This window comes from Tachyglossus aculeatus, chromosome 10 (genome assembly GCF_015852505.1).
Source record: "Tachyglossus aculeatus isolate mTacAcu1 chromosome 10, mTacAcu1.pri, whole genome shotgun sequence".
Lineage (NCBI taxonomy): Eukaryota > Metazoa > Chordata > Mammalia > Monotremata > Tachyglossidae > Tachyglossus > Tachyglossus aculeatus.
In genome coordinates this window covers 502643-527601 of record NC_052075.1, presented here as the reverse complement: position 1 = coordinate 527601, position 24959 = coordinate 502643, and the positions used below count along the sequence as shown (strand labels likewise).

Here is a 24959-nt window from a genome sequence, read left to right as displayed (position 1 = left end):
GCTCTGCACATAGTAAGCGCTCAATAAATACGATTGATTGATTGATTGATTGAGTAAGCGCTTAACAAATGCCATCATCATCATCATCATTAGTAGTACAGTGCTCCGCACACATACGGTTGAATGACCGAATGAGTGAATGACGGAGGGGCGCGGGGGGGGGGGGGCAGCCAATGGGCGCGCCCGGCTCCTGATCCGATCCCCAGCGCGGCTCCCGATTGGTCGGCGCGGGGGTCTCAGCCCACCGAGGCGGCGGCGGCGGGAGCCAATCGGGAGGCGCGGGGCGGGGCGGAGGGCGGGAAAGGCTCCCCCTCGGCCCCGACGGCGCGGCCTCGTGTCCTCGTGTCCGTCCTGCCGTCCGTCGGTCCGTCCTCCCTCCCGCCCGTCCTTCCCTCCCGCCCCGCGGCCATGGAGCCGGCCGTGTCCCTGGCGGCCTGCGCGCTGCTGTTCCTGCTGTGGGTGCGGGTGAAGGGGCTGGAGTTCGTCATCATCCACCAGCGCTGGGTGTTCGTGTGCCTGTTCCTGCTGCCGCTGTCCCTCATCTTCGACGTCTACTACTCCCTCCGGGCCTGGGTGGTCTTCCGCCTCAACAGCGCCCCCCGCCTGCACGAGCAGCGCGTGCGCCACATCCAGGGACAGGTGAGCCACGGCCCGGTCACCCGGCTGGCCGACACCTCGCCTCCTCCAGGAGGCCTGCCCAATCAATCAATCAATCAATCAATCGTATTTATTGAGCGCTTACTATGTGCAGAGCACTGTACTAAGCGCTTGGGAAGTACAAATTGGCATCACATAGAGACAGTCCCTACCCAACAGTGGGCTCACAGTCTAAAAGGGGGAGACAGAGAACAGACTCGGCCCCCTCCTTCCTCTCCCCATGTGAGCCCACTGTTGGGTAGGGACCGTCTCTAGATGTTGCCAATTTGATGAGAAGCAGTGTGGCTCAGTGGAAAGAGCCCGGGCTTTGGAGTCAGAGGTCGTGGGTTCGAATCCCGGCTCCACCACATGTCTGCTGTGTGACCTTGGGCAAGTCACTTAACTTCTCGGAGCCTCAGTTACCTTATCTGTAAAATGGGGATTAAGACTGTGAGCCCCATGTGGGACAACCTGATCACTTTGTATCCCCCCATGCGCTTAGAACAGTGCTTTGCACATAGTAAGCGCTTAACAAATGCCAACATTATTATTATTATTATTATTACTTCCCAAGCGCTTAGTACAGGGCTCTGCACATAGTAAGCGCTCAATAAATACGATTGATGATGAAGAAGCGCTCCATAAATACGATTGAATGAATGAATGATTGGGGGGGGCAGAGCTCACCTCCTCCAGGAGGCCTGCCCAGACTCGGCCCCCTCCTTCCTCTCCCCATCCCCCCCCCCCCCCAGCACCTGTATAGATGTATATATGTTTGTACGCGTTTATTACTCTTTATTTAGTTTATTTGTACAGATTCTATTTATTTTATTTTGTGAATGTGTTCTCCGTCTCCCCCTTCTAGACTGTGAGCCCACTGTTGGGTAGGGACCGTCTCTAGATGTTGCCAACTTGGACTTCCCAAGCGCTTGGTACAGTGCTCTGCACACAGTAAGGGCTCAATAAATACGATTGATGATGATGATGATGATGATCTCCCCCCCCCACAGCACCTGTATAGATGTATATATGTTTGTACGCGTTTATTACTCTTTATTTAGTTTATTTGTACAGATTCTATTTATTTTATTTTGTGAGTATGTTTTGTTCTGTGTCTCCCCCTTCTAGACAGTGAGCCCACTGTTAGGTAGGGACCGTCTCTATACGTTGCCAACTTGGACTTCCCAAGCGCTTAGTACAGTGCTCTGCACACAATAAGCGCTCCATAAATACGATTGAATGAATGAATGAATGATTGGGGGGGAGAGCTCACCTCCTCCAGGAGGCCTTCCCAGACTGAGCCCTCGCCTTACCTCCTTCCCCTCCCCACAGCACCTGTATATATGTATATATGTTTGTACATAGGTATTACTCTATTTACTTTACTTTGTTAATATGTTTTGTTCAGTGTCTCCCCCTTCTAGACTGTGAGCCCACTGTTAGGTAGGGACCGTCTCTATATGTTGCCAACTTGGACTTCCCAAGCGCTTGGTACAGTGCTCTGCACACAGTAAGGGCTCAATAAATACGATTGATTGATTGATTGTACTTCCCAAGCGCTTAGTACAGTGCTCTGCACACAGTAAGCGCTCCATAAATACGATTGAATGAATGAATGAATGATTGGGGGCAGAGCTCACCTCCTCCAGGAGGCCTGCCCAGACTGAGCCCCCTCCGTCCTCTCCCCATCCCCCCCCACAGCACCTGTATTGATGTATATATGTTTGTACGCGTTTATTACTCTTTATTTAGTTTATTTCTACATATTCTATTTATTTTATTTTGTTAGTATGTTTTGTTCTGTCTCCCCCTTCTATAATAATAATAACGGTAGCATTTATCAAGCGCTTACTATGTGCAAAGCACTGTTCTAAGCGCTGGGGAGATTACAAGGTGATCAGGTTGTCCCACTGGGGGCTCCCAGTCTTCATCCCCATTTTACAGATGAAGTAACTGAGGCCCGGAGAAGTTAAGTGACTTGCCCAAAGTCACACAGCTGACAATTGGCGGAGCTGGGATTTGAACCCATGACCTCTGACTCCAAAACCCGGGCTCTTTCCAATGAGCCACGCTGCTTCTAGACTGTGAGCCCACTGTTAGGTAGGGACCGTCTCTATACGTTGCCAACTTGGACTTCCCAAGCGCTTAGTACAGTGCTCTGCACACAATAAGCGCTCCATAAATACGATTGAATGAATGAATGATTGGGGGGGAGAGCTCACCTCCTCCAGGAGGCCTTCCCAGACTGAGCCCCCGCCTTACCTCCTTCCCCTCCCCACAGCACCTGTATACATGTATATATGTTTGTACATAGGTATTACTCTATTTTACTTGTACATATTCTATTTATTTTATTTTGTTAATATGTTTTGTTCTGTGTCTCCCCCATCTAGACTGTGAGCCCAGTGTTAGGTAGGGACCATCTCTATACGTTGCCAACGTGTACTTCCCAAGCGCTTAGTACAGTGCTTAACACACAATAAGCTCTCCATAAATACGATTGAATGAATGAATGAATGGGGGGGGAGAGCTCACCTCCTCCAGGAGGCCTTCCCAGACTGAGCCCCCCTCCTTCCTCTCCCCACCCCCCTGCCTTACCTCCTTCCCCTCCCCACAGCACCTGTATAGATGTATATATGTTTGTACGTATTTATTACTCTATTTTATTTGTACATATTTATTCTATTTATTTTATTTTGTTAATATGTTTTGTTTTGTTGTCTGTCTCCCCCTTTAGACTCTGAGCCCACTGTTGGGTAGGGACCGTCTCTAAATGTTGCCAGCTTGGACTTCCCAAGCGCTTAGTACAGTGCTCTGCACACAGTAAGCACTCAATAAATACGATTGAATGAATGAATGGATGGGGGGAGAGCTCACCTCCTCCAGGAGGCCTTCCCAGACTGAGCCCCCCTCCTTCCTCTCCCCCTCCTATTTTGTTAATGTGTTTTGTTTTGTTGTTTGTCTCCCCCTTCTAGACTGAGAGCCCGCTGTTGGGTAGGGACCGTCTCTAGATGTTGCCAGCTTGGACTTCCCAAGCGCTTAGTACAGTGCTCTGCACACAGTAAGCGCTCAATAAATGACTGACTGACTGAATGAATGAATGGGGGGGGGACACCCCGGCCCGGGCCTGGGGGGGACCTCGCAACCCCACCCCCATGAAGCACCATCAACCCTAGAGGCCAGAACCGGGGCCTGGGACTCAGGAGGTCCTGGATTCTAATGCCGCCTCCACCATGCATCTGCTGGGCGACCCTGAGCAAGGCACCGCACTTAATAATAATAACAACAATGTTGGCATTTGTTAAGCGCTTACTATGTGCAAAGCACCGTTCTAAGGGCTGGGGAGGATCCAAGGTCATCGAGTTGTCCCACGGGGGCGGGGTGGGGCACACAGTCTTCATCCCCATTTTCCAGATGAGATAACTGAGGCCCAGAGAAGTTAAGTGACTTCCTCAAAGTCACACAGCTGACAAGCGGCGGAGCAGGGATTAGAACCCACGACCTCTGACTCCCAAGCCCGCACCCTTGCCACTGAGCCACGCTGCTTCTCTGCTTCACTTCTCTGGGCCTCTGTTCCCTCATCTGGAAAATGGGGTTGAAGACTGGGAGCCCCCTGCGGGACAGGGACCGTGTCCAACCCGATGACTCAGTGGAAAGAGCTCGGGCTTGGGAGTCAGAGGTCACGGGTTCTAATCCTGGCTCTGCCACTTATCAGCTGTGTGACTTTGGGCAGGTCACTTAACTTCTCTGGGCCGCATTTACCTCATCTGGAAAATGGGGATTAAGACTGTGAGGCCCATGTGGGACAACCTGATTGCCTTGTATCTACCCAGCGCTTAGAACAGTGCTTGGTACATAGTAAGTGCTTAACAAACACCAAAATTATTATTATCCACCCCAGCGCTTAGTACAGTGTCTGGCACATAGGAAGCACTTAACACATGCCATCATCATGCTCCGCACCCCCAGACCCACAGTGCTAAGCGCTTAGTACAGTGCTCTGCACACTGTAAGTGCTCTATAAATATGATTGAATGAACCCCTCTAGACTCAGGAACCGCCTCCCCAGCCCCCCAAGGGCCCGTGCGCTGCAAATAGGGGCTCAGGCGACTTCCTTATAAATTGTGTATGACGAAGGTATTTGTTAAGCGCTTACTGTGTGCCAAGCACTGTTCTAAGCACTGGAGTAGATACAAGGTAATCAGATTGTCCCACATGGGGCTCACAGTCCTCATCCCCATTTTACAGATCATCATCATCATCATCAATCGTATTTTTTGAGCGCTTACTGTGTGCAGAGCACTGTACTAAGCGCTTGGGAAGTACAAATTGGCAACATATAGAGACAGTCCTACCCAACAGTGGGCTCACAGTCTCAAAGGGGGGGGAACCGAGGCACAGAGAAGTGAAGTGACTTGCCCTGAGTCACACAGCAGGCAAGCAGTACAGCCGGGATTAGAATTACAGCCTTTGCCATCATGAGGCTGAGGTCTAGAAAGCAGGCGGGGCAGATGCTGGGTGTTTATTGGGTCCACATACTTTACAACATGGAATGAAAGGAGCCCCAGCCCTCCTGGGGTTTACAGTGTGAGCTAGGAAGTCGCAGAAAAATAGTTAATGACCTTTTCAAGTAACCCCCCTCATCTTCCTCCTAGTCCATCTTCTCCCGGGCCTGCCAACTCCAAGAGCTGGAGTGGACCGCGGTCCTGGGGAATGGTAGCGGTTCAAGTTCCCCCCACGTTCATGCAGATTGATTGGAGAGGGGGCGGGCTGTCCTGGGGCCAAGTAGGCTTTTAGACTGTGAGCCCACTATTGGGTAGGGACTGTCTCTGTATGTTGCCAACTTGTACTTCCCAAGTGCTTAGTACAGTGCTCTGCACACAGTAAGCGCTCAATAAATACGATTGATGATGAAGTAGGCCTCCAGGCATGTGTCCTGCCCCAGCGCTCCGAAGGCCCCCAGGGGCATCCCATGGGCTGTCCTGGGACCTAGCAGGCTTCCAGGCATGTGTCCCGCCCCAGTCGGGCGGCATCCCTGAAGAGGGTGAGGGAAGAGCCAGGGGCAGGCATTGCCTGGCCTGTGCTGTGGCACTGGCTAGCCAGTTGGGTGGTCATCATCAATCGTATTTATTGAGCGCTTACTATGTGCAGAGCACTGTACTAAGCGCTTAGCATGTTGGTGGTCAGCCACCATTAGGGGCCTGGGAGGGTGTTTAGTGGACATTGCTCCTCCCCGCACCCACCCACGTGTTGCCCAACCTCTGCCCTGCCGGCCAGAGCAGTGACCCTCAAGGCTAAAGCTGTGTTCCATGGCCAGGCTCTGACCTTCCCTTGGGCACATCTCGAGTACAAGTAGACCTTGCCACTGGACGCTCCGGGGCCTGGGTGACCCAGCCAACTGTGTCCCTTTGTGCTTGGGGCATTGAGCGGGTGAGTGGGGGGGTGGATGGGGGCTAACCCGGGAAGCCCCCTGGCCTCTGGCACAAGGATGCCACCAGGTCTCCACCCGGTCAGCCTGTTGTGCTGGCCCTGACCCTGGCTCGTGTTCAATTAATGGAGACGGTTGCCCGGCGATGGGGTGTCAACAGATGCCGACCAGAACCGGGGGTGCCCTCCCCTCGTCACTCATGTTGTACATATTCCCACAAAGTGCTTAGTACGGTGCTGTGCACACAGTAAGCTCTCAGTAAATATTACTGACCGACTGAATCCCAGATGAATAATAATAATAATTATCGTATTATAATAATGATGGCATTTATTAAGCGCTTACTGTGTGCAAAGCACTGTTCTAAGCGCTGGGGAGGTTACAAGGTGATCAGGTTGTCCCACGGGGGGCTCACAGTCTTAATCCCCATTTTACAGATGAGGGAACTGAGGCACAGAGAAGTTAAGTGACTTGCCCAAAGTCACACAGCTGACAATTGGCGGAGCTGGGATTTGAACCCATGACCTCTGACTCCAAAGCCCGCGATTTTTCCACTGAGCCAAGCTTACTATGTGCCTAGCACTGTTCTGATTGCTGGGGTAGATACAAAGTAATCAGGTTGGACATAGTTCCTATCCCCATATGGGGCTCACCGTCTTAGTCTCCATTTTACAGATGAGGTAACTGAGGCCCAGAGAAGTGAAGTGACTTGCCCAGGGTCACACAACAGAGAAGTGGCAGAGCTGGGATTAGAACTCACGTCCTCTGACTCTCAAGCCCGGGCTCTTGCCACTAGGGCCGTGCTGCTTGGGGATTCCATCTTGGCCTGAGCCCTCGGTGCCCCCCAGAAGTGGGGGGCGTTTCCAGGGGTCCAGGCCTAGGCTTCCTCAGGTGGAGGTGGGCCAAGACCCCTTGGGGCCAAGGGCAGGACCAATATCACCCCCTTGACCGTAGCCATGAGAGTGAGGAGTCTGTGGGGTCCTGGGACATCCCCGACATCCGAGGGGTGGGTCTAGCGGCCGGTCCCTGCGGTTCGGGCCAGGAGGTTGCCAGAGGAGGGGGGCTCTGTCTCTGGGCTGAGACTGCACGCTTCCTCCAGCCAGAAGGAAGCCCTATTGCGGGGGAAGCGGGGGTGGTCTCTGGCCTAGTGGATAAAGCCCAGGATCTGGGATCTAATTCCGGCTCCACCACTTGCCTGCTGTGTGACCATGGGCAAGTCACTTCATTTCTCTGGGCCTCATTTTCCTCCTCTGTAAATGGGGACTCAGTACCTGTTCTCCTTCCCACTTAGATGGTGAGCTCCATGTGGGACAACATCTGGTATCAATCAATCAATCGTATTTATTGAGCACTTACTGTGTGCAGAGCACTGTACTAAGTGCTTGGGAAGTACAAGTTGGCAACATATAGAGACAGTCCCTACCCAACAGTGGGCTCACAGTCTAAAAGGGGGAGACAGAGAACAAAACCAAATATACTAACAGAATAGATATGTACAAGTACCTGATTGTCTGGAAGCTCCCCAAGGGCTAGTGTAGGGCTTGGCACAGAATAAACACTTCTCCGCATAGCATTGTTGTTTTCATTAGGGCTCACCCCATTTTTCTCCTGTCCCAATGGGTAGGAGGAGAGGAGCTCAGGGGCAAGCAGCCTTTTGGAAAGTGGATGAACAGTGGGTAAGAGTGGAAAGGAGCCAGGTGGGTGACATCAATGAGCCATCTGCCATGGCGCAAACCAGGCCTCTCAATTCCCTGGGCAGTCGTCACTCGCTCCTGTTGCTTTCCTCTTCTGACCTCCCAAGCACCCAGCACAGTGGTCTGCTCACAGGGACTGTTGTCCCTGTTGTCCAAAGATAGGGAAACTGAGGCCCAGAGAGGGTGAGTGACTTGCCCAATAATCCAAATAATAATGGTAATTGTTAAGCTCTTACTATGTGCCAGGCACTGTACTAGGTGCTGGGGAGGATACAAGCAAAATTGAGTTGGATACAGTCCCTGTCCCATGTGGGGTTCACAGCCTTAATCCCCATTTTATAGATGAGGTAACTGAGGCACATAGAAGTTCAAGCATTTAGTACAGTGCTCTGCACACAGTAAGCGCTCAGTAAATACGATTGAATGAATGAGAGGTCTTGCCCAACACCACACAGCAGACACAGCTGTAGAGAAGCAGCATGGCTTAGTGGAAAGAGCACGGGCTCGGGAGTCAGAGGTCATGAGTTCTAATCCCGGCTCCACCGCTTGTCATCTGTGTGACCTTGGGCAAGTCACTTAACTTCTCTGTGCCTCAGTTACCTCATCTGCAAAATGGGGGTGAAGACTGTGAGCCCCAGGTGGGACAATGTGATTACCTTGTATCTGTCCCAGTGCTTAGAACAGCGCTTGGCACATAGTAAGCGCTTAACAAATACCAACATTATTATTATTATTCTTACATGGCAGAGCCAGGATTAGAACCCCCGGGCCCATGCTGTAGCCACTGTGCCATGCCGCATCTTGTCCAAGAACCGTGGCAAGGCTGGGAGGGAGAAAACCCTGCTGTCCCGTCCGGCCGAGCCCTGCCGCTGGACCGGCCCCTGTGGCCGCCCCTCCTGGCGGGGCGCTTGGGTGGCAGCGTCCCCCCCCACGGTCCGGGCAGACGGGCCGACGGCGGTGTTTGCGCCTCCCCTCGCAGGTGCGCAGATGGCGAGAGCAGGGGGGTGCCACCTACATGTGCACCGGCCGCCCCGGCTGGCTCACCGTCTCCCTCCGGGTGGGGAAGTACAAGAAGACGCACAAAAACATCAGGATCAACCTGATGGACATTCTGGAAGTGGACACCAAGAACCAGGTAGGGGCCCATGCTGGGGAGCGGGCCATGGGGGTGAGGGGGTGGGGAGGAGCAGGGTTGAGAAGGTGGAAGAATCAGACAGTCTAGGTGCTCGGTACGTATCATTGACGGATGGATTGAAATCATCTCTGGTCACTGACCTGGCACCTGATTTTAGGGGAGCAGGTGGATGGGGGCGGGGAGTGTGTGTCCGGACTGGGTATGCCAATTGCATCTTTTTGTCCTTTTGGTTTCCAGATTGTCCGCGTGGAGCCCTTGGTCAGCATGGGCCAGGTGACCGCGTTGTTGAACTCTATTGGCTGGACGCTGCCCGTGTTACCGGAGCTCGACGACCTCACAGTCGGTGAGGCTTCCGCCTTGTCGGGGCAGCAATTCATTTATTCATTCAATCGTATTTATTGAGCGCTTACTGTGTGCCGAGCACCGTACTAAGCGCTTGGGAAGTACAAATTGGCAACCTACAGAGACGGTCCCCACCCTACAACGGGCTCACAGTTTAGAAGGGGGAGAGAGACAACAAAACAAACTATGTGGACAGGTGTCAAGTCGTCAGAACAAATAGAATTAAAGCCAAGTGCACATCATTAACAAAATAAATAGAATAATAAATATGTACAAGTAAAATAGAGTAATCTATACAAACATATATACAGGTGCTGTGGGGAGGGGAAGGAGGTAGGGCGGTGGGGATGGGGAGGAGGAGAGGAAAAAGGGGGCTCAGTCTGGGAAGGCCTCTTGGAGGAGGTGAGCTCTCCGTAGGGCTTTGAAGGGAGGAAGAGAACTAGCTTGGCGGATGTGTGGTGGGAGGGCATTTCAGCGATGCTGTGTGGACCCTTCCTGTGGCGGGGATCTGGACCCTGTCTCCAGTTTCAGGGGCAGGGTGGTCTGCCGAGATTTCGGAGGGGGAGGGGGCGGTGGTCCCAGCTGTGTCTGCGTTGGGGGGCCGGGATAGGACCGGTCAGAAGTTGCGGCCTGACTGAGCGTGTCATGGGCACAGGTGGCCTGATCATGGGCACGGGAATCGAGTCGTCATCCCACATCTACGGCCTGTTCCAGCACATCTGCACGGCCTACGAGCTGGTCCTGGCTGATGGCAGCCTGGTGCGCTGCACGCCGGTGAGCTCCGCCCGTGGGGCGCTCGGGACCCTGGGGCTGGGGGCGGGCCGTGGGGAGAGAGGGGCCGCCCTCATCCCTGGCCTCGGGCTGCCGGTCCATCCGGCCGGTCCCGGATGGACCCGGCCTGGCTTTTGGCGGGTGGAGGACGAAGGGTTCTGGACGGGAGCTGCCATGCCAAGGTGATGGGGGAGGGAGAGTGGATGGGAGTGGGGGGCTCTTGTGTGTGCTGCAGGGTGAAAGAGCTGAAGTGACAGAGGGGGTGTCATCTCTGCTCTGGGAGGGGCGATGTCTCTGATCGATCAGGGTCTCTGGGAGGGGCAATGTCCAGTCACTTGGGATCTCTGGGAGGAGTGGGGTCTCGGGTGGGGTGGAGTCTTCGGGAGGGGCTTGGGAGGAGGGTCAGGGTCCCCAGGGAGGGCCGGAGTGTCCAGGAGTGCTGGGGAGGAGGAGATAATAATAGTGATGGTGGTATTCGTTAAGCGCTTACTACGTGCCAGGCACCGTTTTAAGCACTGGGGTGGATATAAGCGAATAAGGTTAAGGAGGCCCGGGCTCCTGGGCTGAGGGTGGCTCGGCTCTGCTCCCGCAGAAGGAGAACGAGGATCTGTTCTACGCTGTGCCCTGGTCCTGTGGCACGCTGGGCTTCCTGGTGGCCGCCGAGATCCGGATCATCCCGGCCAAGAAGTACGTGCGACTGCAGTACGAGCCCGTGCGCGGGCTGGAGCGCATCTGCGAGCGCTTCACCCAGGAGTCCGGCCAGGCCGAGAACCACTTCGTGGAGGGGCTGCTCTTCTCCCTAGATGAGGCCGTCATCATGACGGGGATCATGACCGACAAAGCCGAACCCGACAAGGTGTGTGGTTGCCCCCTCCCTGCCCCTTCCCCACTGACCGCTCACCGTGTAGTCCCGACTGGGCACCCAATGGTTATGACAATAATAATAATTGTGATATTCCTTAAGAGCTTACGGTGTACCAGGCACCATTCTAAACACTGGGATGGTTACAAACAGATCAGGTTGGACACGGTCCCTATCCCTCATAGGGCTCACGGTCTTCATCCCCATTTTACAGATGAGGGGGCTGAGGCCCAGAGCAGTGAAGTGACTTGCCCAGAATCACACAGCAGACAGGTGTGAAGACCGTGTAGAGAAGCAGCGTGGCTCGTTGGAAAGAGCCCGGGCTTGGGAGTCAGAGGTCATGGGTTCTAATCCCGGCTCCGTCACTTGTCAGCTGTGTGACTTGGGGAAGTCACTTCTCTGTGCCTCAGTTCCCTCATCTGTAAAATGGGGATTAAGACTGTGAGCCCCACGTGGGACAACCTGATTACCTTGTATCCCCCCCCCCAGCGCTTAGAACAGTGCTTGGCACATACCACCATCATCATCAGGTGGCAGAGCCGATATTAGAAGCAGAGTCCTTTTGACACCAAGGCCTGGGCTCTATCCACTAGACCATGCTGCTTCTCCATGCAGGAGAGGGTGATAGAGTTAGTAGACCTGATTCGTGCCCTCTAGGGGTTTTCAGTCCACTTTATGCAGAGCACTGGACCGAGTGCTCATAGACTGTACCTGTGTGTGCAGGGATGTGAACTTGGATAGGCCCCTGGGGTCAGATGGCCATGCGCAGTGCAGATAGGCACCTGACTGCAAGTGCTCACGTGTGTGCAAGGTTTGCGTACAGATAGGTTCCCCCCATGCAGCGTGTGAATGCAGGTAGGCCCTTCTGCGTAGGCATTCACCAAGTGTTTCTACGGTTGCAGTTGAACCGGATCGGCCGGTACTACAAGCCGTGGTTCTTCAAGCACGTGGAGAAGTATCTGCTGAGCGACCAGCGAGGTGTGGAATACATCCCCCTGCGTCACTACTACCACCGCCACACACGCAGCATTTTCTGGGAGCTTCAGGTCAGGCCGAGGTCGGGTGGGGATCCCTCCGCCGGTCCACTCACGTCACGTCCCCTCCCCCCGGCCCCGATCCCTGACCCTGCCCTTCTCTCTCTGCTCTCCCAGGACATCATTCCATTTGGCAACAACCCTGTGTTCCGCTACCTCTTTGGGTGGATGGTGCCACCCAAGATCTCCCTACTCAAGCTGACCCAAGGCGAGACCCTTCGCAAGATGTACGAGCAGCACCATGTGGTACAAGACATGCTGGTGCCCATGAGGTGTCTCAACCAGGCCCTGCACACCTTCCACGACGACCTCCGTGTAAGCCTTGGGCCACCCCCTGCAACGGGGGCAGAGGGGGGCAGTGGGGGAGGCTGATCTGTGCTGACCCCTGGGTGGCAGGGTTGGGGGAGAGGGGTGGACGGGACCTTGGACAGTGCTGCGTACCCTGGCACTCTAGCCTCGTGGGGGTGGTCAGGGAGCACGGAGGTTGCCGCAGACCCAGGTAGCCGGGAGGAAAGTGCGGCGGACCTTGACGTCCTGGAGGGTGGTGCCGTGAAGGTGACTGGGGGCACGGAGAACGCTGCGGGCCCTAGTGTCCTGGGCTCCTGGGTGGTAGATGACCACAGTCGGCCTCCGCTGCCCTGCCCTCCTCCGTCCGTGGCCTGACTCTTCCCTGCCCTGCAGGTATACCCCATCTGGCTGTGTCCGTTCTTGCTGCCCAGCCAGCCAGGCTTGGTGCACCCCAAGGGGGACGAGACGGAGCTGTACGTGGACATTGGCTCCTATGGCGAGCCCAAGGTGAAGCACTTTGAAGCCAGAGCCTGCATGAGGCAGATGGAGAAGTTTGTCCGCAGCGTTCACGGGTCAGTGGTCCTGCTGAGAGTAGGCGGGGGCCCTCGGCTGGGGAGAGGGTCTGGTTCTTGTTCCCGGGGCCCTGGATCCCATGGCGGGGCGGGGGGCGGGGGGGTGCGGAATGTCTTTAATGTCTCCCATACTCCTCGGGGCCTTCCGTGGTTGAACGGTTGAATTGGGAGATCCCAGCCCAGTGCCCTCACCCAGCTCAGGGGTGCCAACGACTGGCTGCCTACGGAAAAAGGCAATGCCTGTACCTGTGTGTGTAAAGACACCTAAGTTCCCGTACCTGTTGGAGTGTACACATGAGCATCTGGGCACCTTCGGAAGCTGAGTGTCCTGACCCTACCTGGGGTTTCCAGTCGGCCTTCCTGTTAAGACTGGGCTAAGCCTTGATCTGACCAGCCTCCTCCGGGGCAAAGTGAGCAGTCGCCGTGACCCTCCTCGTTGCCCTCCCCTTTCTTCCCCTCCTCCCTTCTCTTCCCCGTCTCCACCCATGCCTCTCCTGGATGCAGGTTCCAGATGCTGTACGCGGACTGCTACATGAACCGGGAGGAATTCTGGGAGATGTTTGACGGGTCCCTGTACCACAAGCTGAGGGAGCAGCTCAACTGTCGGGATGCCTTCCCTGAGGTCTACGATAAAATCTGCAAGGCGGCCAGACACTGAGAGTCCCGGCCGGGCCCAGGGCGGGGGGCGGAGGCCGGCGGCCAGACCCGGAGAGCCCGGGCCGGGGGCGGGAGGACTCCACATCTGCCCAGGGTTCGGTCCCTCGGCCGTGACAGCTGTCCAGGGGACGAGGAGGCCATGCGGCGTGCTCAGCTCAGGAGTGTGGCCGCCTCCCCCTTGGAGTCCTGTGTCTCTGACCGCCAGGGCTTCTCGGGACCCAAACTGCGCCCCCTCCCAGTCTAGAAGGCTGGAGGTGCCATCTGCGTAGATGTTCGTGCCTCGCTGTCTCCCCCGCTGCCTTCCCCGTTGCCCCCGTGCCCGGCCCCCATACTGCTGCCCAGTTGCTGTTTGTCACAGAGCCTTCTCTCTTCAGGGAGGACCCCGGCTCAGTGGGGAGGGGAGCCGTCCAGGGGTCTCACCTGCAGTGCCCTGCTACCACAGAAGGGCAGACTGTGGGCAGAAACCCTGACCCCCATCCCTTCCAGCTCCCTGTTCCTTGGCTTCATTCTAGTGCCTTCTGCATTGTCTTACCCCCACTGCTCCCTGCCTCTCATTCTCCTTCCCTCCAGCCTCCTTCCCTCCTCCCCCTCCTCCCTGCTACCCTGGGAAGCGGAGGAGGAGGAGGAGGAGGAGCAGCAGCTGGGGGAACACAGAGCCAGCCCAGCCCTGATCACCATCAGAGACGCCCACTTCTTTGAGAGAGGCCTGCGGAGGCCGCTATGACAAAAGGGTGGAGTGTTAGGAGAGACCGCAGCCTCTGTGCCTGGTGTGCAGCAGACTGGCCCCCGGCCAGGTCCTGGAGCAGAATTTGCTTCCCACCCGCCCTCACGGCAGAGCTTAGCGGGATATCCCCCGGGAGTTGGGGGTTGCCAGACCAGGAGAGCAGCATGATTGATCCTGGGATGGCCCGGGCCAAAGCAGTGATTCTACGGGACACGTAGAGGAGCGAATCATGAGGGCCAACTGAGCCCCAGCAGCCCCGGACCCTGGCGGCCTGGTCTGGGAGCCCCGGCAGACCCAGGTCCAGGCAGGGTGGGCCGGGACTCCCAGCAGCACCAGTACCATGAGCTGGGAGTCCCGGCCTGCTGCCAAGGTTGAACCAAAAACCAGAGGCGTCTGGGGCTTTGGCAGTTCCCAGGTCTCTCAGGTGATGGGGCAGTCGTTGCCAAGGGGACCGAGCCGCTGGGCTGACCACAGCCCGGGGAACGGCCGGGCCCCGGACCGCGTGGGTACGGCTGTGCTGCCTGTGGCCCAGGCCCGCTGTAACTGTGTGTGCTGAGTGTGTTTCAGGATTTCTGCGGTTTATTTTTGTGGTGAACGTGTAATTTAAATGTGCTTTATGCCGGAAGTGTGATTGGTTGGTTTCTTTGTGTGCTGATTGTTTGAAGCGGTCACTGGCTTATCTGGGCCTTCACAGCTAGATGAGGGGAGGGGCCGCGTGGCATGGTAACATGGTAACAGACAGACACTGTCCCCAAAAAGGAGCAGAAGCTCAGTGTCTCCTCTCCCTCCTTGGTGGGCGCCGGCGGTCCTGCCTCTGCCTTCCTCGGCCTTGGTGCCCCCAGCCTCCCGGAGCCCGCCAAGCCACTGCTGAAGGCCCCGGGGTGCAGGGCCTGGGACCGGTCTGTTCCCAGGTGGGACCGTAGAGGCAAGGCCTGGTCTCATTGCCACAGGAGGAGGCCCCTCAGAGGAACCGGAAATGTCTTGCGAGGCAGGGGTCGGACTTAGGGCCGCTGGGAGCTGGATGGGGCCGGGCCTGGGCCAGAAATTGTTTCCGATCTGATTTTATCCAGGGCACTCATGAGGGGCACCCCCCAGCTGCTGGTTCAGGGCTTGGGTCTAGGCGGACCGACTCTTCTCCGGACGGGACCCCCTGAGCAGACAGAATTTCACCGGCCATTGGTCAAAGTGGTTATCGGCAGTCCTGATAAGGAACTGGTGGAGAGAGCCTGGGAACAACTGGCTTCTGGTCCAGGTTCTGCCCTCTAGATCCCCCATGAAGGACCTCCACTAAGGGGAAGGGCCCGGAGGTAATCCTGACCGCCAGCCGGCCACTGTAGGGGCATAGATGGTGGCGGCTTCCAAGGCCCCACCCTACTCATTCGCTGGTGCACCATGGACCGGCATCAGCCCAGGACCAGGGGTCCCATCCATCCAGCATCCACGTGAGCATTGGCCCCCGTTTGCTCTGCCCCAGGCCCCCATGGAAACTAGACTGAGCTGCCAAGCCCCCTACATTAGAATTAACTGCCCCTTATGGTGTCCCCTGTCCCTTACCACGCTCCACTCCTTCCCTGGTTCCCCTCCTCTTCCTTTCCCTTCTCTTCAATCTGGGAGGTAGCCCCAAAGGGGTAGCGTCCTGAGGGAATGAGCTAAGGGCACTGTACAGGTCGGGGGAGCTGGGAATGAGAGCTGGAGAAGAGGCTGCCACCTGCCATGCTCTCTCAGGGAACAGGGATCTCTTCGGCATGACCCTCGTTATTCTCCGGTAGCGCCAGGCCGGCCGGGTCAACACACTGCATTTACCTGCTTCTGTCCAGATTTTAATCACCCGTGAAGTGGGTGACCCCCAGACACTCAATGAGCAGACTGTCCTTGGGAGGGGGCCGGGGGCTGTGGCTGCAGGGTAGGGCAGCCTGGGCCGGAGAGATCGGCTGAGTTGAACAGAAAGGGGCACGGATCCGGACTGGGCAGTGTCAGAGGCAGGGCAGCGGTTCAGTTGTCCCGGCTCCCACGGCAGGCAGCAGGGCTGATCCGGTTCCTGGATTCTGACTGTCCTTAGGAAGGGGCGGCGGGGCAGAGTCCGACCGGCCACCTCGTGTGGACTGGGGTAATCCGTTCCCTGAAGGGAGAGGGAGAGGAACTGCCCATCCACGCCCCAGCAGCACCGGGACAGTTGGGGCTGCAGCAGTGACTGGGAGCTGACAAGGCCTTGTGGGAGGGACTGCCCAGAGGTGACGGTCAGCTCTGCTCCTGCACCAGCCTGGAAGCTGGGCACACACCGGGTGGGTAGAGCACTGTGAGCTCGTTGTGGCAGGGAATGTCACTGTTGTTGTATTGTACTTCCCCAAGCGCATAGTACAGCGCTCTGCACACGATAAGCGCTCAATAAATACGACAATGAATGAATGGGTGAGGGCAATCAGAGGAGAAAAGGCGGGTGGGTCAGGACTCGGCCGTGTGGACAGGCGCGGGCCGATGGGGCGTAGCTGGAGCTTAGGGAACCAGGGGGAGGCTGCATGGGGATGTAGAGGGGGGTCAGAGATTTGGGGTGGTCTGGGATGGGTCACTGGGGGAATCAGGAATGGAGGGAGAAGTGGTTGGTCATTCGTTCATTCATTCATTCAATCTTATTTCTTGAGCCATGCTGGATGGGGAGAGCCAGGCATGGAGAGGGGAGAGACAGGGATGTGTGGCTGGTCTATGCTGGATCACTGGGGAAGTCGGGGACAGAGGGGAGAGTCAGGGGAGTTGGAGAGGCCCTGCTGATCACTGGGGAGAGTCACGGATGGAGAGAGGAGAAGCAGCGTGGCTCAGTGGAAAGAGCCCGGGCTTGGGGAGCCAGAGGTCATGGGTTCTAATCCCGGCTCTGCCACTTGTCAGCTGTGTGACTTTGGGCAAGTCACTTCTCTGGGCCTCAGTTACCTCATCTGTAAAATGGGGATGAAGACTGTGAGCCCCATGAGGGACAACCTGATCACCTGGTATCCCCCCAGCACTTAGAACAGTGCTTGGCACATAGTAAGTGCTTAACAAATGCCATTATTATTATTATTACCAACTCTATTATGGAGTGCTCTCCCAAGCACTTAGTACAGTGCTCTGCACACACTGTTCAGTAAATACAATCGATTGAGAGTCAGTTGTGGGGTGGTCTAGCCCTGCCCCAGAGGGTGGGTGTGTTGCTCAGTACAGCGCTTAGAACAGTGCTTTGCACATAGTAAGCACCTAATAAATGCCATTATTATTATTATTACTAACACAAAAATACTAATCAATCAAAAATTATGTATCGAGGGCCCTCCGAGTGCAAGGCTGGATCCCAGATGGGGCAGGAACGGGGCAGAACTTGGGGCTCCATGAGCTATGCTTCAGGGGCAGCGAGGTCTCCTTTCGCCTACGGAGCTGGAAGTGGGGTGGGGGGGTTTCGACCCCCTTGGGACACTCACTGCATGTAGGAGTCCCGGCTGGGGTTGCTCAGGTAGCGCCGGGATGGCGACAGGTAGAGAGAGCGATAGCGCAGGCCCCGCTCCCGTTCCCGCTCCAGGGGCCCGGTGAGGTAGTAGCGGCCGACTCCCACGGGGTTCTAGCAGCCGGCAGCAAGACAAGGGCCCCGGGAGGCAGGGGGGTGGCACCCGGGGGCTCTATCCGGGCCTGCCAGCCCGCCTCTCCCGATGCCTGAAACCCGCGTGGAGCTGGGGTCTGTGCCTTCTGCTTCTGGTCTACATGCCTAAGGGCACACGGTGGGTGCCCAGAACTTTGCAGGGAGCGCAATGCGTCCCAAAAGAGGGCTCAGTCTCCAGGTGCCCCTCAGCCTCTGATGAAGAGGGATGAGCCGGGGCCCATTCCCGCCCTAGAGAGAAGGGCCCTGGAACTGGGAAGAGGAGCAGGAACCCATCCTTGGGAGAGACGGAGCCTTACAGGAGTAGGGGTTGGGACTGGGTAAGAAGTGTCCCCCTGGGGCTCCCCCAGCCTCAGCATGGACGCTCCCCATACCCGGACCCCTCCAGCCTCAGAACAGGGGAGCAAGGCCCTTGCCTGGACTCCTTCAGTCCCGGGGGAAGGTGGGCAGTGTCCGTGCGCAGACTTCTCCAGCCCCAGGAGAGGGGGAGAGTCCTCGCTCCAAGATCCCTCTAGCCCGGGGGAAAGGTCAGTCCCATGGCTGGACCTCTCCAGCCCTGGGGGAAGGGTCAGTCCCCAGGCGCGTGCGCACAGATACCTCACCGTGTTTCCCATAAAGAGCTGGTGGTAGTGCCGCTCCACCCGCTTGGAGGAGGAGCAGAAAGCTGTAGGGATGGAGAATTCTTTCTTCCCCATGGGCTGGGGGTTGTAGGAGCTTGGGCCAATGCTCTCCTAGGACAGAAAGGGGTCTTTTTGTATGGGGGAGAGGGACGTCCAATGGAAAGGGGGAACATGAGGCTGCTCTGAGCCCCCAGGGAGGGGGGAGGGGGGCGGCACTGACCCGCCCTAGCCCAGATGCCCTTCTCTCACCAGCTGGCCAAACCTGCTAGGACCGTCCCCGACTCCCCCTCTCGCCCAGACACACAATCATCCTCACTGACCAATTGAGGCTCAGAGCACCAATGTATGGGGCAGGGAGGGGGTTAACCCAACCGGAATTCCACTCCCCTGTACTCCCTAACCTGGGGCCGCAGGCCGGCAAGGGATGGGGACACCAAAGCTAGTTCAATCCAGGGTCTTGGAAAGGGATGGGGGAGGACGGTGGAGAGTGAAAGGGGCTCGGTGGAGAGGGGGAAGGGGCAGGTGGGGGGAAGCCAGGAGGACGGAAAGGGAAGGGGCAAGGCAAGGGGAGGGCAGGGGGCACTGACCGGCAGGCAGGAGCCTTGGCCGGCCGCGGCCCAGAACATCCTTTCCGGGGGCCGTCGGGGGCTGCGGCTCGTGGTCCTGAAGACGCCATACTTGGCCCGGGGACCGGCGCTGAGCTCGGCCACCAGGTTGGGGATCGGGGCCGGGCCCAGCTCCATCGGCTTACTCTTCTATGGGGCACAGAGGGGAAGCCTCGCTGGCTCCAGGGCCCATTGGTGGGCAGTTGACCAACGATCGATCGGTCAGTCAACCTGGGGACCAATCACTTCCTGCTCCCTCCGGGCCAATAGGCAGAGTGGCCACGTTGGCCGAAAAAGAGCGGCTGGCGAGGGGACCCCCACACATCAACGTGCCCGTCCATAAACACGCCCACATGGGGCATGCAGGCACGCACACACACATGCATGCTGGAACAGGCCCTGCACACACCTGTCTGCAGTCACCCGTGGCCTAACCTGCCCCACCCGCTGGACTGGAAAAGCCTGGGCTACTGCCTCCTGGCCCCCCTCACCCCCCCCCCCCCCAACCTGGCTTCCCCACTCCGCTGTCCCTCTCCCTGCTTCCCACCCACTAATCCCAAAGGATTATGTCATGGCATGACTGGTGGACAGTCCCATCCCCTGGTCCCACCCACCCAGACTCTTCCGCCAACCCGGATGGATTCTCCCGGAGAGGCCCAAGCTGGATGGAGGTGCCAGCTCCAATCCCTGGAGCAGCGTGGAGGCCATGGGAGCTGGTGAGGGAGAGCTCAGAAACAGACCAGGCTGTCCTGAAGCATGACTTTGGGCAAGACTCTTGGCCTCTCTGGGCCACAATTTCCCCATCCATGAAGTTCCTGCGGCCGAGGACGGTGTGAGGATTATGGCAGTAATTACTGGGCCATGCCGGTTGCCAAGACTGGGCTCCATCTACCACGATTCCATACACAAGGGCACATGTGCGTGCCCCCCTGCCCACCCCACACCCCACACCCCCTACCAGGGGCAGGGCAGGGGTTGGCAAGCCTTCTAGAGCCCACATCTTTTTAAGTAGGAGAGTGCAGGAGGAGAGGTGCTTCCGGGAGGAAGTTCCCTGAGGACAGGGATCCTGTCTACAAGCTCTCAAGCGGTGCACACAATAGACAGTAACCTCCTCGAAAGCAGGAATCATGTCTACTAACTCTTTTGTCCTCTCCCCAGTGTGCAGCTCAGGGCCCTGCTCTCTGTCAGTGCTCTGTATACACTGTGAGTTCAGTGGGGGCAGAGCGGGGTCGGGAGGGAAGGGAGTCACCCCAGGAGCACAGGTAAATTTTTCCCTGGAACCCAATTTGAGAGGACACTATGCAAGCCCCTGGCCACGGACCGGGATGGCGAAGTGGCCGTAGGAAATCGGCTTGGATCGTTCTCCAGAGAAGAGGTCGTAGGGTCCCCGCGTGCTGACCGTGCGGCTCAGGAGTGTGTCGATGCTGCTCTGGAAGCTGTAGGTCCCGGGACCCAGGCCGCTGCCCTGAAGGGAGAGGGGTGTCGGGAAGAGGTCGCCATGGCGAGGACCCTGACCGGCCTAGGGGGCGGGAAGGTGGCCTCAGCGGGGACCCAACCCGTTCCCAGGGGATGGAGGGTGGCCACGACACAAGGACCCTGAAGGGCAGGGGTTGGCCTCAGGGAGGACTAGCCCCAAGGGACAGGGAGCAACCACGGCAAGGACCCTGCCCAGCCTGATGGACGGGGCGGTGGGCCCGTGGGGGCCCACGAGGAAGCGGAAACGGGGTGGACACTTGCCAGAAGCAAGGCTGACCGGGACGACCCGGTTTTGCTGGACATGATTCCTCGGGTCGGGGGTGAGCACCGAGCCTTCTCCTCCAGCTCGGCGTACGGGTTCCCGCCCTTCCCGTAACTCCCGGGCCCCGGGTAGTCGTTCTGCAGGGTGGACAAGGCTGCAGTTAAGGCAGGAACCGGAGAGGAGAGGGGAGGCGAGGCAAGGGGGGTAGGGGACGTAGGCAAAGGGAAAAGAGAAGAAGGGGAGGAGGAGGGAGGAAAGGGAGAGGATCGGGGGAGGGGGGCAGTCATGTTTTGGAGATTGCTACAATGTTCAGTAGCAACCGCATGTCTTATGCCCCACTTCCTCCCATCCCTTCCCTCCCTTTAAGCTCCCCCAAAGCCACCTTCTCTAGAAGGCCTTCCATGATTGATTCCCTCCCCCTGGCATTGGTCACCTCAGCTCTGCTCAGTCAGGGGTTTACGCGGGCCAGCTCTGCTCGCTCCCTCTCGCCTGCACTGCTGTTGTAGTTTGTCCGTGGGGTCTGCTGCATTTCTGCTGCATGTCTGTTCCAGGGCTTTTCCCCTCCAAGGGAGCCCTTCCTCCTTACTGTGTGTGTGTGAGTGTGAGTGTACGCACGCATGTGAGTGAACTGGCACATTCACACCCGAACCTGTTCCCAAACACACAACCCTCTGCCCCCCCCATACACATATGTGCCCAGACACGTGGATGCATGCCCACATGTGTGGCCACACACATTTGGGGGTATACATGCATGCACACATGTTCAGACATGTGTATGTACATACACCGCTGCATATATACATTAGCATACACATGTGCTCAGACCCATGTGCCCACAGACACAGAGATGCATCCACATGTGTGATATGCGTGTACATGGATGCACACGTAAGTTCACATACATACATGCGTTCAGACCCATACCCACAGATGGATATGCACAGATACGCTCGTATGCACGTGGTGTTCTGGATTTGGGCCCCCTGTGACCGGATTCTCCAAGGGCAGTTCTGTTCGGGGGTCTCGGGCTGGACACAGCTCATGACCAGAACTAGGGCTCTCGGGTCTACTGTGTTGAATGTGTCTGTTTATTGTTGTAGCGTACTCTCCCAAGCGTTTAGTCCAGTGCTCTGCACGCGGTAAGTGCTCACTAAATACGATTGACTGACTGCCTCAGACTCTGACGTGACTGAGAGGTGAGAGACCCTCCCTCTCAGAAGAGGATGCTCCTAGTTCCCTAGGCCATACAAGGTTTCGACGCCCGCCGAGCGGTGCCCGACCCCTGGCCTGGGACTGTGTGCTACCGTGGGCCCCGAACTCCCAGACCGGTCCTGTCGTCTCCCCCCGGACCCCGGACCAGCTCGGAGACCAGAGCCCACACGTACCCCGACGAAGGCCCGGAACCTCGGCTCCCTGGAGTCCAGGAGGCCGCGAGTGCTACCGGGACGCTGCTGGCGCAGCTCCAGAAAATCCTTCAGCTGGTAGGAGCTGGGGCCGAGCCGCTCGGCCTGGGCGGGAAGGGACAGGGCAGGGCACGGGGGGAAATACAGGCAGGGGGCTAGAGGACTAGCCGGGTGTCGTGGTCCCTCTGTCCGATGCACCGGTGACCAGGGCTTGTCCATGGGGGCCCCTCCCCCGTGGTCCCTTCTTTCAGGCCCACCCTGTCGCTCCTCCCCCGCTGGACTCTCCCCGCTTCAATGGGAAGGGGCTTTGGGGGTCAGCCCAGACTGGGAGGGAGGCCCGGGCCTCACCAGCAGCCGGTTCCGGGCCAGGGCTTCCTTGAAGTGGAAGTGGGGCAGGCGGGTCAGCCGGGAGGCCTCCTGCTCCTGGAACCAGCCGCTCCCAGTCCCCGCTCCGGTCCTGGCCCCGGTCCCGGTCCCGGCCCTCGGGTCCTTAGGGGTGCGGGAGGAGTCGTCGAAGCCGGGGGTGTAAGGCCGGACCCCACTGCCCTGGAGCCGGGGCGACAAGGCCTCGAGGCCCGGGTCATGGGGGGCCGCCCGGGTCCAGGGGGTTGGGGGAGAGAGGGAGAGAGGGAGGGAGGAGGGAGAGCCCCGGGGGGGGGGACGGGGGACCCCAGCCTTTTCTCCTGGCCGGAGCTGGCCGGGTCATTTCCCGAGGAGGGGATCGCTGGGGGTAGGAGAGGAGGGAGAATTAGGCTTGGGAATGTGGGGGTCGGGGATTCGGGAAGGGGTACGGGGAGATCCACCCCGCTCCTGTCCGGAGGGAGAGCTTCTGGGGAGGGGAAGCCCCTCACCTGGCCCTCCGGCCCCTGCCAACCCTGGGGCTTCATGGCCGCGACGTCGGGGAGCTCCGGGGGGCGCTGGGGCCGGGGGCGTTCGGCCGGGGCGGTGCCCGGGACGCGTCTCCATGCCAACCACCCGCCCCCCCGATGGCCTAGGTCCCGCCCACCCAACGGTGGCTGGGGGGGGGGGGGGGCGGACGGGGCCGGCTGCTGCCCCTCCCCTTCCTCACCCCGAAAAGTGAGCAGCCAACGGGGCTGGCTGGGTCTCCTGCGGCAGCTCTCAGTAATTAATAATTATAATAACGATGGCATTTGTTCATTCATTCGATCGTGCTACAGCGTGCAGAGCACTGTCCTAAGCGCTTGGGAAGTACAATTCAGCAACAGAGACAATCCCTGCCCACAACGGGCTCACAATCCAGAAGGGGGGAGACAGACATCAGAACACATAAACAGGCATCAGTAACATCACTGTAAATAAATAGAATTATAGCTATATACACATCATTAATCAAAATAAATAGAATTATAATAATGAATACGTACATATATACGCAAGTTCTGTGGGGCGGGGGGAGGGGGTAGAAAAAAGGGAGTGGGTCGGGGCAATGGGGAGGGGAAGGGGGCAGGGGAAAAGGGGGGCTTAGTCTGGGAAGGCCTCCTGTAGGAGGAGAGTCTTCAGTAGGGCTTTGAAGCGGGGAGGTGTGCTAGTTTGGCGGATTTGAGGAGGGAGGGCATTCCAGGTCATGTTGCCAACTTGTACTTCCCTAGCGCTTAGTACAGTGCTCTGCACACAGTAAGCGCTCAATAAATACAATTGATGATGATGATGATGACGTGGGCCAGGGGTCGACGGCGGGACAGGTGAGATGGAGGCCCAGTGAGAAGGTTAGCAGCGCCAGAGGAGGGGAGTGTGCGGGCTGGGATGGAGGAGAGAAGGGAAGTGAGGTAAGAAGGGGCAAGGGGATAGAGAGCTTTGAAGCCAATACTGAGGGCTGAGTTGAACTTACTAATGTGAGAGAGCTTTGGGAATAAAAGCGCTGAAGAAAACCAAGGTATTATTATGCAGCGTCATGACCTTGTGACTAGAGAACGGTCCTGGGAGTCAGAAGGACCTGGGTTCTAATCTCCGCTCCACCGCTTGTCTGTTGTGTGACCCTGGGCAAGTTACTTCATTTCTCTGGGACTCAGTTAACTCACCTGTTAAATGGGGATTAAGACTGTGAGCTCCATGCAGGATATGGACTGTGCCCAACCTGGTTAGCTTGTAGCTTAGTACAGTAGTACAGTGTCTGTCACATAGTAAGCACTTAACAAATACCATTTTAAAAAAAAGGTTCAGGATCAGCTTGGCGGTGGCCATTGAGGAACTGTAGTTAAAGGGGAAGTTAAGGCTCCAACAGTTAAGTAAGCTCTCCATTGCCTTGCCCCCTCCTACCTCACCTCCCTTCTCTCCTTCTCCAGCCCAGCCTGCACCCTCCACTCCTCTGCCACTAACCTCCTCACTGGGCCTCCTTCTCGCCTGTCCCCCCATCAACCCCTGGCCCACATCCTACCTCTGGCCTGGAACACCCTCCCTCTTCACATCCACCAAACTAGCTCTCTTCCCCATTTCAAAGCCCTACTGAGAGCTCACCTCCTCCAGGAGGCCTTCCCAGCCTGAGCCCCCCCATTTCTTCCGCTCCTCCTCCCCTCCCCTTCTCCCCGACTCCCTCCCTCTGCTCTACCCCCTTCCCCACCCCAAAGCACTTCTGTATATTTCTATGTATTTATTATTCTATTCATTTTATTAATGATGTGTAAATATCTATAATTCTACCTGTTTATATTGATGCTATTGATGCCTGTCTACTTGTTATGTTTAGTTGTCCGTCTCCCCCTTCTAGACTGTGAGCCCATAGTTGGGGAGGGATTTTCTCTACCTGTTACCAAATTGTACTTTCCAAGCACTTAGTACAGTACTCTGCACACAGTAAGCGCTCAATAAAT

At 57.3% G+C, this 24959-nt stretch overlaps 2 protein-coding genes across 2 annotated transcripts; one reads left to right on the top strand and one right to left on the bottom strand.

The window, feature by feature from the left end:
- The first annotated feature begins 362 nt into the window (after positions 1 to 362).
- On the top strand, positions 363 to 14774 carry DHCR24 (24-dehydrocholesterol reductase). Its single transcript, XM_038753137.1, has 9 exons — positions 363 to 639; positions 8738 to 8893; positions 9131 to 9236; positions 9891 to 10009; positions 10599 to 10862; positions 11771 to 11914; positions 12020 to 12217; positions 12584 to 12762; positions 13267 to 14774. Exons 1-9 carry the CDS (start codon positions 409 to 411, stop codon positions 13418 to 13420), a joined length of 1551 nt encoding a protein of 516 aa, XP_038609065.1. The 5' UTR covers positions 363 to 408; the 3' UTR covers positions 13421 to 14774.
- Positions 14775 to 16112: 1338 nt separating this feature from the next.
- Positions 16113 to 23051, bottom strand: LEXM (lymphocyte expansion molecule). Its single transcript, XM_038753087.1, has 9 exons — positions 22983 to 23051; positions 22480 to 22677; positions 22114 to 22236; positions 20725 to 20862; positions 20309 to 20452; positions 18970 to 19137; positions 18365 to 18493; positions 17590 to 17726; positions 16113 to 16262 (listed from the first exon to the last, which is right to left on the bottom strand). Exons 1-9 carry the CDS (start codon positions 23016 to 23018, stop codon positions 16199 to 16201), a joined length of 1137 nt encoding a protein of 378 aa, XP_038609015.1. The 5' UTR covers positions 23019 to 23051; the 3' UTR covers positions 16113 to 16198.
- Between the last annotated feature and the right edge of the window lie 1908 nt (positions 23052 to 24959).